This window comes from Rutilus rutilus, assembly GCF_951802725.1.
Source record: "Rutilus rutilus genome assembly, chromosome: 14".
In the NCBI taxonomy this organism is placed as follows: Eukaryota; Metazoa; Chordata; class Actinopteri; order Cypriniformes; family Leuciscidae; genus Rutilus; species Rutilus rutilus.
Genome location: NC_140219.1, coordinates 7,328,513 through 7,343,098, shown reverse-complemented (window position 1 = coordinate 7,343,098; position 14,586 = coordinate 7,328,513). Strand labels below are relative to the sequence as shown.

The following is a 14,586-nucleotide window of genomic DNA, read 5'->3' as shown; positions in this document are numbered from 1 at the left end:
GTTACTTCTCTAAATCACAGGCCCATAAATGCCAATACTCCAAAAGTACAACTTGAAATTTGAAGGTTTAGAGTTGCGATCTACCGCCACCCATTGACCGCATGAAAACATTACACCACCATGAGACATGATTCAGATCAGGAACTGCTTTTATTTAAAAATCAAGTGAAACAAAACTGAAAAGACATTTACAAATATCACTAGGTTCATATTATTAATGCTAACAAATCTGACAATCATACTACACACCTAATACCCTAAACCCCAGCCGCTTTACAGTTATACATTATCCTCAATCATGTGATGCAGTTACAAATCAGTGTGGAACTCAAGAGCAAGAGGTCACAGAATAAACATGAACAATGAGAAGAGCAGTGTATGATCTATACAGAGGACTGATACAGTCAACTGAATTGGCCTCTCTCAGAGAGGAACTACAGCAAAAAAAAATAATAAAAAAATCCATTATTTCTTGTTCTTCTTGAGACAGTCGAAAAAAGGGTGTTTGATGGCTTCATCCAAGGTAATCCTCTTTGTGACATCATATTCAAGCATCCTCTGTATGAGATCAAACAGCTGCTTGTGCTCAGAGCTACTGGACACCAAGTATTGCTGCAAGAAACAATTATTAATAAAAAGTCAGAAGCAATACAAAAGTTGTTTGTTTCTACGTGCATTAATGGCTTAAAGCAAATGCAAAACTTAAACTGACCAAAACAAACCCAGAATTTGATCAAATAAACTTAAATGATAAACTCACTCTCAGGGGCTTGCACTGCTTCCTGACGTAATGTCCCATGGAGCTGTGAATCTCCCAGTCCAGTTTATCATGACGAACATACCTGGTCTTTCTGCATAATGAGAAACATTGCAGTCTTGATACAACAAAAGCAGCATGTGGTATCAAAACTAATAAAAGGCAAGTTCAAACAATAAAAACCTTCAGACAAATCAAACTACAAAATAATAAAGGAATAGCTTTTCAGATACCAAACAAGATTCCAACTTGTCTTTTTTGTCTACTTTTACCTATGACTTTTCAGGTATCTGTGATAACTGGGTAAGGATTTTTTTCAGTAATTTGATTTCACTCATTAAGAGCAAATTCAAATAGCATTGCTTGTTACATTACAGAGAATAACTAGATACATTTGAATAAAAAATAAAATAAAAAAATTCCAATTATTTCCAGAAACCCTGCAAAAACACAGCAATTAAATGCTTCACTGAAACATTACCTTGTTTTTTGCAGCATGTGGGTAGGTATGGGGCCCAGCACTCGCTCCATCATGGCCAGATGCTCTTTACTGTCATGCGTCTAAAAATGTAAAATAATCTACTAAATAAGTGCTGAATCAACAAGTCACATGCACCCAAAATTAGCATAATTTAACTATTTGAAACTCAAGTGACACTGACCTGAAACAGAGTCGATCCCAGATAATACTCAATAAGAATGCATCCCACACTCCACACGTCACAGGAATGGCTCCAGCCCAGATCTGTATGAAACAGATGGATATCTCTGTTAGAACTCACAATACATGCAAATCACAGCAAGCGTGCTATTCAATGTGTCTGAAACATGAATAAAAACAATGCATCCATAAGTGCTTACCCAGAATAACCTCTGGAGCTCGGTAATGTCGCGTGGACACAACAGATGTATGATGCTCGTGTTCGTATGTTGCATTCCCGAAATCAACTACTTTTACATCAGGATTCTTCAGAGTTCTCTCATCCCTCTTCTGCAATTCAAAACAACATTATTAGTTAATGCACAATAAATAGTGGCAGAGCATGAATTAGCAGTCATTTTTAAACTAAAAACCATTTCAAATGTTTTAGGAAATTGAAAATAAAAATTTGATTAAAAACTTAGTTGGATGCTAAGGCAACATTTAAAATTTTCATTTAAGTTGTAATAATATAATGACAAACTAAACTGAAATAAATAAAAGATATATAGAAAAGAAAACAACCTGCTTTCCCAGACAGGGCTTAGATTAAGCCAGGATTAGGCTTTAGTTCAATTAGGACATTTAATTAGCTTTTATAAATGTACCTTAGATAAAAACATTACTGGTGTGCATCTTGAGACAAAACAATGGCACTGACATATTTTAAGATATACCAGTGAAAGTTAGTCTGGTACTAGGCTTAAGCCTCATCTGTGAAAACGTGGGTAATATTACTAATACTAAAATTAAAACTGAAATATTAAAATATTTATAAAAACTACAACAGTATATACTACTACTAAAATAACACTGGTCTGATTGGGATCAGTGCCTCTCCTTACCATTTTTGAATTGTACTTGATGTCATACTCTGAATTAACAAAGAGGATGTTCTCTGGTTTCAGGTCAGTGTGTGTCAGCTTATGCTTATGAAGAACTGAAACACAAAGAAAGCAAAGAAAAGCAAAAGATTAAATCAGTGTTTCATCCAGAACGCACAGAAAAAGATTACATTTAAAAGAGATCCTTGACTCACATCTGACTGCTCTGATGATCTGGTAGGCCATGTGCCTGATGTGGTTGATAGAGAAGGGCTGAAAGCTATTTTCCTTCAGAAAATCATACGTGCTCAAGCCCAGCAGCTCAAAGGCAATGCAGACGTGCCCGTGGTGATCAAACCAGTCATACATCCGCACACAAGCGCTAGAGAAAGGAAAAAGGTGTGTGAAGTAAAGATGTGAAGTAGTCTGGACATCTTTAGACCCAAGAGGCTGTAAATTTCAAATTAAGTGTGATTTTACAGCCATGCATCAGAGGTATAAATTACTGGAGATCTCCTTTTTATCTGCTTTCACAGGCACTTACTATCGTCTGTCACAGTCAAGTGAGTTAATCTGCTCCAGCACCTCAACCTCAGACATGGCTGCATCACGATAGCGATCAATGTTTTTAATGATCTTCAGCGCGATGCGAGCTCCTCCCCTGCAATAGCAACATACAGTTATATCATTAACACATGAAACCACAGAAGTGCAATCACTGGTCAGTAAATCAAAGCATTTCTCAAGAAACCCTTAACATTTAAAGTTGGCATAAAATGAAAATTCACCTAATCTATTTTGTTGATCTTATTGTAAACAATTTATCCATGCATGCGTTTAATTTCTGTCATTGTACTTCAAAATGTCATAACTTGATCTGCCAGTGAAAATCTGTGCCAGATTTTACAATCAGTGAGTCACCCAAGGTTCACACCAAGGATGATAACAATAAAGATTTAGTTAAATATAAAAGAATAGCAGAGTCCAAACCACAACTATAATGGCAAAGAGAAACAATATTGTTGGAATCACTTTCAGAATGTTTTCTTTCCAGCTGATGAACGATAAAAACAATGACAGCCAATCAGAAACCACCACATTTTAAAGAGCTCGAGCATTTATAGCAGCAGACGACAAAACTGCAACGTGCTTAGAACTAGAGATGCACCGATTACAATTTTCTGGGTCGATTCCGATTTCCGATTTTTCATTAAGTTTGACCTGCCGATACCGATTTTAGCCGATTCCGATTTCATTTTTTCTAACCACTTTACAGCACACACAAATATTTATTTTATATCTTTCCTGTTATAGAACATTTTACAATTTGCATAGTAGGCCTACATCTTTTTTTGAACAGATAAAACGCTATAAAATAGAACTATATAAATTACTCCAGGTGTGGGTAATTCACACACACATCTGAAGTGCAGTGTTATGGAAGAACCATTTCCTTTTCACATTCAATATCCAATCATTTATTTTATATATGTATTTAGCAAACTAAACGTCTGTATGAAAACAGGGAATGGCAATAAAATAATATATAAATAAAAAATTAAATAAATATAGCCTTGCAGTATAAAGATATTTCTCAAAGCACACACACACAGGCCTATTGCAATCACTTGTACAAACTGAATAATAAAACAAGTTTAAATGGGTACATTTTCTATAAATATTAGTCTTCTTTTCTGACATAGCCTACTCCAGTTCTTGTTAAACATGCAAATTCTGTGCATTTTGGGCACTTTTTTGTGAAACCCTATTTAGGCTATTTTGTCCATCAAAAGTGTGCTTTCCCTTTAATTGAGCGTGAGCAGTGCAGCAAATAGACTCGGCGCCGAAACACGCGCTTCACTGCTCGCGACGCTCCTGCTTGACGCTCACGCGCTGCTCCTGCTCCGTTATGAATGCACTCATTGATGAACATGCACGCCGAAAAAAAAAACGCGCTTGTGGTCTGAACGGACGTAATTCACGAGGTTTCCTACATGTGTGTTCCGTGTACACGTGATGCTGATGTTGCGCGATGTTAATCATGGCGCCCGAGTGCATTTGACCGGCATAAAATCGGCATTTGTCAGACTGACCGGCCGGTCGCCGGTCACGGCCGATCACGTGAAAATCGGCCAATTCCGGTCACCAGCCGATCAATCGGTGCATCTCTACTTAGAACAAACAGAACGATATCGCCTGCTGGTGTGGACGCTAATTCAGTTATCGTTATAGGTGTGAACAGGTCTTTGCAATCAACTGCAAGCTCGCATGCAGATCTGATGGACAAATGGATAGAAGCCCCAACCCTATCTATCTTTCTTTTTTTACGATACCAGGGCCAAATCTATATTTTTAAAACAGTACCGGTGCCTAAACTGTTACTTTAAAAAAAGAGAATAAAAATAAATTGAACAATATATTAAAGGTTTAAAGTATACTAAAATATATATAAGTAAATACAAAACAACAAATTTACATAAAATTCACAATAAAACCTAAGCAAACTACAATAATGTAACACTAAATAACAGTACTAATGCATGCAACCGCAATACTTTTTCTTTGTTTTTTATAAGGCTATGCCCTTCTTGTTTTGCATTTTGTGCAGGTGTATTGAATGTTAAATAAATAATGATAACAAGACTGTTTATCATGGTGATTTGTACAGAAGCTCTGTGGATTTGCACTTAACAAGCCGAGAGAGAGAGAGAGAGAGAGAGAGAGAGAGAGAGAGAGAGAGAGAGAGAGAGAGAGAGAGAGAGAGAGAGAGAGAGAGCGAGAGAGAGAGAGAGAGAGAGAGAGAGAGGAGGACACGTGTCTGTCCTTCAGGTCCCGTCATATATTTTTCCCCATTTCAATAATCTGTTTCACTCGGAAGGCGTTAAAACACCAGCAAATGTACATGCCAGGTTCCTTGGTTCTTTTAATGGTGAATAACAAATTAAAATACTATAAAAGAGCCTTAAAAACCTACATGAGTTTTAGAAAATAAAGATGTGACTTTTACCTACAGTAGGGTTATTTTAATAGTTTGTTTTTACATGCGTCACATGTACGTCACAATACAGAGAAAAAAAAAGAAAAAGATCTTACACTATTTCCAGTTTACAGGAACTGATTATAATCAATGTGGGTCAGGTGTGAAACACAAATGCAATGAATTTTAACATGCCAAGATGTGGCAGGAAGACTTACTTTTCATGATCAATGCACTCCACCACTTTGCCAAAGGCTCCCTCTCCGAGTGTGCACACAATCTCATCTATGGGTTTAAAGAAAGATGGTTAGAAACATTTAAAAAAGATGACAACACAATCAAACTCTTTCAAAAGATTTCGCTGCGTTTTGGAACACTCAAATTAGAAAAGCAATGCATAAATAATCCACGAACATAAGACAATACTAGACTGGTGATGCACACATCTGTATAAGTCTAATTGTTCTGTCACAACTGCATTTATCAGGACCCCAAAATTAGCTTGTAAAATTAGTCTGACCCCAAAACAGAAAATAAGCAGTGAAAAAGAAATGAAAAGATACAGAAGAGATACAGAAAAGTGTGTATTCTATACATCTTGCTCTCAGCATGTCTCCACTGTGATAGATCAGGTGCCCTTCCTCATCATCCTCAATACTCCTGGATCTTTTCCTGCGATGGCTCCTCTGGGGTTTCGGAACACCATCATCATCACCACCATTAACCCATGAGAATCGAGGGGGACCAGAACGCGCCATTCATTCATTCACGAGTGGGGGGGGAAGTGATTCGGCCCATTCAGATACCCGCAGCAGCCAGGCCCGGCCACAGGGAGCAGCCAACGTAAATTCAGCCCGCGAGATACACACAGGGCCCACCACATCGTGTGTGTTACAGAAGAAAAACAATGGCAACATATTTTCAGATGAGATACTTTCTCAGACCATTAAGTAGACAATTACAACAATTTATCATTGAAAAACATTTGAGAGTTTTATTCCTCCTTCATGAATGAGGTGCCTTAAAAACATTTTATGTGCTGTGGATTTCAAACTAGCATTACATCTCCAGTAAGAACCCATTCAATCTTATTATATGTCATAATATTAGCGTAATAATTTCAACCAACATTCATCCTGTCATTCCTTCAGACAATATTGGAAATGAGGAACTCCCACAATCCATATAACAAGAAAGAAAAGCACAGAAAGCAGACAGTTGCCACGGCAATGGGAGACAGACAGTGGTCATACCGAGTCAGAGTGATGGTGCGAGCGACGGTGCCGGTGTCTGTGCCGGCTGCTCCGCCTGCTGTTCCCGGAGGATTTGCTGTAATGGTGCCAGTCTCTGTCTCTCTCACGACACCTGGATCTGTCTCGATCTCGGTCTCTCTCCTTGTCTTTACAGGCAGCACGGCTGTCGTCCTCGTGGTCTCTGAATACAGCTCGCTTTTCTTTAGTTTCCAGTCTTTCATTTGAGCTCCTTGTCTCAAGGTAATGCCTATTAATATAAAGTTAATACGACACAATTCAATGAGTACTGACTGATTCACATTGCGCTGAAGATTATAAAGTAGTGCTATCAAATCAATTAATCGTGATTCGGTTAAAGTTTGTAAATATATGATGTGCGTGTGTGTATATGACTATCACACAAACACACACACACATACATACATATATATATATATATATATATATATATATATACATACATACACACACACACTTATGTTAAATGTATTAATCGATTTGACAGCACTATTAGAGTCAACATGGCTATTGTTTTCTAGCCAAAGTATCTTAATGAATTCAATAAAATTGTGTAAAGAAAATGTTAAACAAGTTAAAAGATAATAATAATGATAATAATAATGAAAAAGAAAAACCTTTTAGCACATATACAAATACATTGCTGCACCTAAAAGTATCTATATGGTGGTGGTGGTGGAAATATTTGATGGAAGATACCCCTAATGTTGAGGCCCTGATTTGTTGACAATCAAGGCAAATTCCAAATGTTCTCTGTAATGCCAAATGAAATTATGGATCTAAGTAATTAACTTATTTCTAAGACAGAGACACTGAAAAATCAATGTCTGAACTGATGGTACTGCCACCTTGAGGTCATGTCATCAAATGTTTTCCAGGAAGCTTCCAAGAAAACAGCAAACCTGTCAAACCAGTATTACACACTGCCAAGAATCAGATATGTCCACATAAGACTCAATGGGCCCTGGCCAAAGACCAGACGCCCTTTAAATAAGTAACTTCCTGGAAATGGTTTAGACATTTAATATTGGTATAAGATGTTCTCATACCATTTGTTGATTGAAAACAGTTTAAAATAAATATACTGAGCATGCAGAGAGTCTGTTCTGTTGAGGTTCCTGATTCTCACCCTTCGCTGCTCTTGTGGTGATGATGAACATGGTGATTTTTTCTGTATTTATTCTCTCTCTCGCTGCTGTGCGAGTCTCGTCTGCGTCTTTTTCTGTTCTCCATTCTCTCCTCCAGACTCGTCTCTCTCAGCCAGGGAGAGCACATTCTCTGCGATTGTCTCATCTGATAAAACGAACAAAATACAAATAAATTACTTTTTACATTCAATACATATTGCATTTCCGTGCCAAATATAGGCCGCGATTCACAGAAACAGTGGCCCTATAAATGCTTTGTTCTAAACACCTCGTGTCAGCCAAGTCTTTGCCTAAAGCAAATTATTTCCGTAAAGGAGTCTAAAAATTGTAAGACAATAAAAACAATAGTAATTAAAACCGCAATAAAACGTATTTTGTGATACTCTCTGCACACTTACGACAAACAAAACACGCACAGTGAGTCAGTATCTTTATCGCTATCGCTTCTAGATAATAAAACATATCTATTCTAAAGAAATAACTACATCGTGTGAGCTAAATAATGCTCAAATAATGAATATCATCCTTTAACTTACCTAGCTTAAGAAAGTCAGCTAAATAATTGCAGTCCTGCGTCGACAAAAGGCGAATTTGTTCTTCCTCTCTGTCTTCTCTGATGTCGTTTGTAGGTTCAAAATGGCGTCCGTCGAGCTGGAATGTTCGAGAACTGCTCAGTTGCATCACCATCGGATCGAGAGCGCGCACGCGTGCGTGTAGTCAGGGGCGCGCGAGAAACAAGGGAAAAATCTAAACATTTCACGGGACGTTGTGCCATACAAATAACCGAAATTCATCAACATATGAAATTATATTATTTGTTAGACCAATACAGGCCTATTTTCTTTCAATGTAATTTCTTTCTTTATTTACTTGATTTAGAGAAATTACTGTTCCTAGTCATTGGTGTTTTCTTCCATGTATTTTCTACCTCTATTATAAATTAATTAATATTTTATAGCAGGCCTATAAGTTAGCTAAAAAGCTTGATGTAGTAACTTGTAATGATGCCCCACTGGTCAATATTAATGTAACCAGTAGGCTTTACGCATATACAATCCTTAAAATTATTAGGGACATAAATTAAACGGCCTGGCTCCAAACCATATATATTTTATTCTTGGTTCATATCATATTAAAATTTCAAGTATGCTACTATTATGTTTTTAAACAAACAAGCATAGTAAAGAGCATGTAATGCATTTTTATTGTACGGTTTACATAATTTAACTACTGGTAGTTACCATTTGTTCACTTTATATATATATATATATATATATATATATATATATATATATATATATATATATCTTTATTTCAGACTCAAAAAAAGGTCCATAAAAAATAAAATATGTAAAAGAGACAGACAGACAAATACAAACAAAGGATTACTATAATCCATATAAACAATTTCTCCAGTGCCTCCAAAGCAGCGAGCTGTACCTAGTACTGCACAGGTCAGGCCATATAAAAACAATTATAATTTCATTTTGCGAATCCATGAGTCTCATCATAAATTTATAAACAACATTTCTTATTACAGCATTTAGTGTGGTCACATCATTCTGCACAAACAACTGGCTGGCACTGGTCCAGCGAGGGACTTTCAAAAGAATCCTAAGAGCATTATATGCTACTTGTAACTTGTGAAATACTGCTTTTGTGTAGCAACACCACAGGTGGGCAGTGTAGAGTGATGTGCAGTAGGCTTTAAACAAGACTATTTTTACATTCTCTGTGTACACATTCCAAATTTCCGTACCAGCATATTAGCTTGTGCATACAATTTACAGTACTGCCTCAGGATGTCATCATTATCAGAGAGGTCACTCCTTATAATGTGACTGAGGTACTTCACTTTTTCCACAACTGCCAGATCCCCTCCTGACAAATGAAACATGGGAAATACAGCCTTATGCTGCTCTCTAGTCCTCACAATCATCACAACAGTCTTTTTCGGGTTAAACTTGATGTCATAGCGTTCACCATATTCAATACACTTTAATATGCATATAAAGAAATTACCATTAGGGCCTCTCTACATACACCATTTTAGCAACTTGCCCCTTATTCACCCTAAACATTGCAATTATTTAATTATTACGTACGATTTGGGAACTTTATTAACATTTATTAAAATATGACAGCCTCGATTGTTGTTTAAAGTGCTCCGTAATCCACACACTAGATGGCAGTAAACTGTTCTCACATGCGAGAACGCGACCTGAAGAAGACGCTTCACCCTCAAGAGTTTTGCTTCCGGTGTGCCGCGTCCTTTTCCTCTTGCCACACTGCGAGAGATAGGGAGGATTTGGCCCTCCGACAAAATCCAACGCCATCCACCTTTATAGGTGATTCTTTCCTGCGCCAAAATGACCGAGCAGATGACGGTAAGGGGTACCCTTAAGGGTCACAGTGGATGGGTCACCCAAATCGCCACAACACCCCAATTTCCCGACATGATTCTGTCCGCGTCCCGGGGTAAGTGTCCACAGAGCCGCGCTTGAGCCAAATGAGTATCCGAATACATGAGCCCTTGTAAATTACCCTGAGTAATAAGTCCGTTCTGCTCTAGTTCTGTGTAAACCGTTATTTGCACTATCAAACCCTAGTTTATGGTTCCGGAATGGTGCATAATGCAGCATTAGTGAAAGTTGGTGTGTTTTGTATGCCACCAGTTGTCAAAAATCTGCTACAAATGAAAGCTTATAAGTCAAAGATATGGTGAATGATCTTCTGTTGTCCATCTTGCAGACAAGACCATCATCATGTGGAAGCTGACCCGTGATGAGACCAACTATGGCATCCCCCAGCGTGCTCTGAAGGGCCATTCCCACTTTGTAAGTGATGTTGTCATCTCATCTGATGGTCAGTTCGCCCTGTCTGGCTCCTGGGACAGCACCCTGCGCCTGTGGGATCTGACAACGTGAGTATTTGGAGGGACTGTCATGGGAAGTCACTCAATTATCTATCATCCATTGGTTTAGAAGTGGTGATGAAACTCAAACGCCGTCTGTCTCACTGTGATGATAAAAGAGGCTGTTTCTGAACTTAACTCTTATGACCCAAAGAATGTTTTTTTTAATGGACCCCAAATATTATCATCCTCAAATGAGAAACCCCAATCCTAATATTTAAAAGGCATCTATATAGTGTCTTGTTTAAATATCCTATTTTTACTCTAAGAAATTAATACTAAAGTCACACACAAAAAAAAAGAGTGGTTTTATTTAAAACAATCATAAGGTCAAGAATGTAACTCGTGGGTATTTATTGGAGGGTGAAAAAGCAACAATCTCAATATTGTGGCACAAACTTGACTGTAAACATATTTTTAGTCTGCTCAATTTTTAATTTCATGAAACCACAAAGTGACGACTTTATCACAGAACATTTAAATTGAGTTATGTACAAAATTAGTCTTATCTAAGTTGATTTTTATAAAATATTTTCATCTCTTGTATTTTGTTGAATGCTGAATTTGTATCTACAGCTTCACAAGTTATTTCATAGCAATGGCAATAAACTTACTATAAACATACTACCAATATCCCATAGCCATCATCTATCTGGAGTGTCAGGTTAAAAACATATGTAGTGCACAACATTGACTACTTGATGTCAAATTGATCTGAATTTGTCCTTTTGTCTCACCTAGTGGCACTACAACCCGCCGTTTTGTTGGACACACCAAGGATGTTCTGAGCGTGGCCTTCTCTGCTGACAACCGTCAGATCGTGTCTGGGTCCAGAGACAAGACCATCAAGCTGTGGAACACCCTGGGAGTCTGCAAGTACACCATCCAGGTAGACATCTGTAAGGTCGGAGTAGAGTTTTGCACATCATCAGGGTTCCTGTGGGTCCCTAAACAAAATCTTAATATCTTTAATTTAGCTTGATCAAATTTAAAGTCATAAGTCTTGAATATCTTAAGTGGTATAACAAAACTCTTACATTTGGGGACAGAATAACAGGAATCTCGATATGGCCTAATGTGATTATTAAACTGCAAAAGTGGATTTAATTCAATGAATGTGAATGCTGCACATTTCTGAGTCAAACCTCTTTAACCGCATCATATCAGCAAAATCCGCTATATTGATATTAGTAAATAAATCATTTTAAATCCATGCGTATACATAAAGCAAGGCACTTTACATTGTTTCAAAGCCACTTTACAGAAAACGCTTGTTTCAATGTTACGGTTTAGGAAGTATTCTGTTATCAGTCAGAGATGAGTATCAAATTAACGTCCAATGGCAGTAATATACAGCTATAATATGTTGTGTTTCGTTAACATGTATTCAGTTAAGCTAACACAACACGTGACGTTAGGCAGCAATTACAACTTGTGCTCGTAATGATTAGTATATAAAATACTATATTTAAAATGTGTTGATCCAAAGCTCCCGGCATATGAACCCTTTGTAATTGACGCCTGAAAACATCACAAAGGCTGGATCCAAACTGGAGCTGGTGCAATCTGTAATCTATAGAAAAAGAATTGGCGTAGCTGCTGTTCATAGCATTTTAGGCTAAAGATGATCATGTATATTGTACTGTTTCATCAGATAAAATAGTGCACATTTATGAGAAGCCTGTTATGAATGCTTGGCTAAAGAAATGTCTTTCATCTTGATTTAAACCGAGAGAGTGTGTCTGAGCCCCGAACATTATCAGGAAAGCCTGTCTTGAGAGTTTTAAGCATGCAGATACCCTGTTGTGCAGTTGATTTTGTGCCCCAGCCTGTTTATATACATGATTTATTTTGAGATTGTATGGGTTTGTCCTGTGTTGACGTACCATTTTATTTGTGCAGGTCTTAAAGATCTTTAAAATGTCTTAAACTTGACTACAAATACCCTAATGTTTAGATTAGTTTGTGCTGTTCTGAGGCCCTTTATTTTGACTTTCATCCACAGGATGACAGCCACACTGAGTGGGTTTCATGCGTGCGTTTCTCTCCCAATAGCAGCAACCCCATTATTGTGTCCTGCGGATGGGACAAAATGGTCAAGGTGAGACCTTTTAATTTAAACTAGAATGGTTGATCTGTGTTTTTGTAATGACTTTACCCTGTGATTAAAGAAATCGACATTAATATTGTCTGAGCTCTTGGGCACTGTTGACAAGTCCTGCAATTATGATGGGTAATGGATTGAAACCATTAACATGCAAGTGAACAATTTAATCAGGAATAGCTTGCGTGAATCAGCTTGATATTTGCTAATGTAACCAGTTTGATTTATGCATGTTTGTTACAGGTTTGGAATCTCGCTAACTGCAAGCTGAAGACCAACCACATTGGCCACACTGGATACCTGAACACAGTGACCGTGTCTCCTGATGGATCTCTGTGTGCCTCCGGTGGAAAGGTAACCTGTTCACTTTTTCCTGTTATCACTACTGAAGTTAATGGGTTGGATATGAGGGTTGTGTGTTAAAGAGATGATGAAAACCTTACATAACGCCATCTTAATTCATGTGATGACAAGAGGCTGTTTCTGAACACAGAGTATTTGTGATATCAGGAGGATGATATGTTAGCTTTTCAGTCTGTATTTACTGTGTGTGTCCTTATATTTCAGGATGGGCAGGCCATGCTATGGGACCTGAATGAAGGCAAGCACCTTTACACCCTGGATGGTGGGGACACCATCAACGCCCTTTGCTTCAGCCCCAACCGCTATTGGCTGTGTGCCGCCACTGGACCCAGCATCAAGATCTGGGTGAGTTTATGTGAATACACACTTCTCATTCATATTATATAATGTACAATGGACTGTATACCTAAAATAAACTTCCTTTGAATGTAAAGGGCTTTATCTTCAATATATTTTGAAGTCGGCATGAAATTAAACTTGTGATAGTCTTTTCCGTATTGTGACGTATATCCAAGTGAAATGTCTTCTCGAACAAGAAAGTGTAAGTTGGGGCTTGATTGGATGGTTGTGGTTTGCTATTGGTGGATCTGATGTGAGTGACAGGTTGCCCCGCCCTCACACCAGTGAACGCAGATTATGAGGGCAGGTGCATTTTAAAAAAAAATGTGCACCGATAAATAATTTATAATAATTCTGCATTGTTCCATCAAAAACGAATAGTCAGTTTTGATTTCATGGTGACTAAAAGTAACCGTTTATATCAGAGCACAGGGTTCAGTGATGAAACTCTAAATGCCTTCTGTATTTCTATGATGATAAAGAGGCTGTTTCTGAGAACTATTGGCTCGAGCAGAAATGGCGCTTTCATTCTGCTGTTGCAAAGCTTGACTGTATTGTCTCAACAGGATCTGGAGGGCAAGATCATTGTTGATGAGCTGAGGCAGGACATCATCACCACCAACAGCAAGGCTGAGCCGCCTCAGTGCACTTCTCTGGCCTGGTCTGCTGATGGACAGGTGGGTTTCACAGCAACCTTGAGTTTCTGGACTTGCACTTCATCAGTCTCTGATTTGGTGCCTGTAAATTCTGGCTGGACCAGCTTCCCCATTGATTATTCCCAATCACTTTAACATCTGAAACCTTATGATGACAGTCCTGCAAATATGAGGGGATTAGTAATATGCTTTTAAATCAATAGTGCTTCTAAAAGAGTGGCTGATAATAATTTCTTTCTCTTTTCTCGTCACAGACTCTCTTTGCTGGCTACACTGACAACCTGATCAGAGTGTGGCAGGTGACCATTGGAACCAGATAGAAGCCTTTTCTAATGCCTGAATAAAAAGTTTTAAAAAGAGCTATAATTGACTTTTTGTTTACTTTAATTTCTCTGCCTTTCAATAAACTAAGAACTGAAATGTAACCATGCGAGTCACTGAAATAGGCTTGTACAGCCACTAGATGGCACTGCTGCATGTAGATTTAATTTTTGCAACCTAGCAACAAGGCCAACAAACCCGACTCATGTCGT

At 37.9% G+C, this 14,586-nt stretch overlaps 2 protein-coding genes across 3 annotated transcripts; one reads left to right on the top strand and one right to left on the bottom strand.

The window, feature by feature from the left end:
• Positions 1-131: 131 nt before the first annotated feature.
• On the bottom strand, positions 132-8,349 carry clk4a (CDC-like kinase 4a). 2 transcript variants are annotated; one of them, XM_084430479.1, is made up of 13 exons: positions 8,214-8,349; positions 7,659-7,822; positions 6,512-6,758; positions 5,854-5,944; positions 5,477-5,543; positions 2,826-2,942; positions 2,497-2,663; positions 2,303-2,397; positions 1,619-1,748; positions 1,420-1,502; positions 1,239-1,318; positions 761-851; positions 132-612 (listed from the first exon to the last, which is right to left on the bottom strand). In XM_084430479.1, the coding sequence occupies exons 2-13, from the start codon at positions 7,820-7,822 to the stop codon at positions 466-468; spliced, it is 1,479 nt and encodes a 492-aa protein (XP_084286605.1). In that variant the 5' UTR covers positions 8,214-8,349; the 3' UTR covers positions 132-465. The 2 variants fall into 2 exon arrangements, with proteins under 2 accessions (XP_084286605.1, XP_084286606.1); XM_084430480.1 differs by lacking the exon at positions 5,854-5,944 and having other exon boundaries at positions 8,214-8,325.
• A 1,512-nt stretch (positions 8,350-9,861) lies between these two features.
• rack1 (receptor for activated C kinase 1) lies at positions 9,862-14,412 on the top strand. Its single transcript, XM_084430475.1, has 8 exons — positions 9,862-10,155; positions 10,429-10,600; positions 11,333-11,480; positions 12,597-12,692; positions 12,939-13,049; positions 13,263-13,403; positions 13,964-14,074; positions 14,308-14,412. The coding sequence occupies exons 1-8, from the start codon at positions 10,047-10,049 to the stop codon at positions 14,371-14,373; spliced, it is 954 nt and encodes a 317-aa protein (XP_084286601.1). The 5' UTR covers positions 9,862-10,046; the 3' UTR covers positions 14,374-14,412.
• The last annotated feature ends 174 nt before the right edge of the window (positions 14,413-14,586 follow it).

What these genes read in the sequence shown, in the direction of transcription:
- clk4a (XM_084430479.1), bottom strand. Translation starts at nt 7,822, where the DNA reads ATGAGACAATCGCAGAGAATGTGCTCTCCCTGGCTGAGAGAGACGAGT. An exon ending in CGCACCATCACTCTGACTCG is followed by an intron (nt 5,945 to 6,511) that starts GTATGACCACTG and finishes CCGAAACCCCAG; the next exon opens with AGGAGCCATCGCAGGAAAAG. An exon ending in GAGTGCATTGATCATGAAAA is followed by an intron (nt 2,943 to 5,476) that starts GTAAGTCTTCCT and finishes TTGCTATTGCAG; the next exon opens with GGGAGGAGCTCGCATCGCGC.
- rack1 (XM_084430475.1), top strand. Translation starts at nt 10,047, where the DNA reads ATGACCGAGCAGATGACGGTAAGGGGTACCCTTAAGGGTCACAGTGGA. An exon ending in CGCCTGTGGGATCTGACAAC is followed by an intron (nt 10,601 to 11,332) that starts GTGAGTATTTGG and finishes TGTCTCACCTAG; the next exon opens with TGGCACTACAACCCGCCGTT. An exon ending in CCTGGTCTGCTGATGGACAG is followed by an intron (nt 14,075 to 14,307) that starts GTGGGTTTCACA and finishes TTCTCGTCACAG; the next exon opens with ACTCTCTTTGCTGGCTACAC.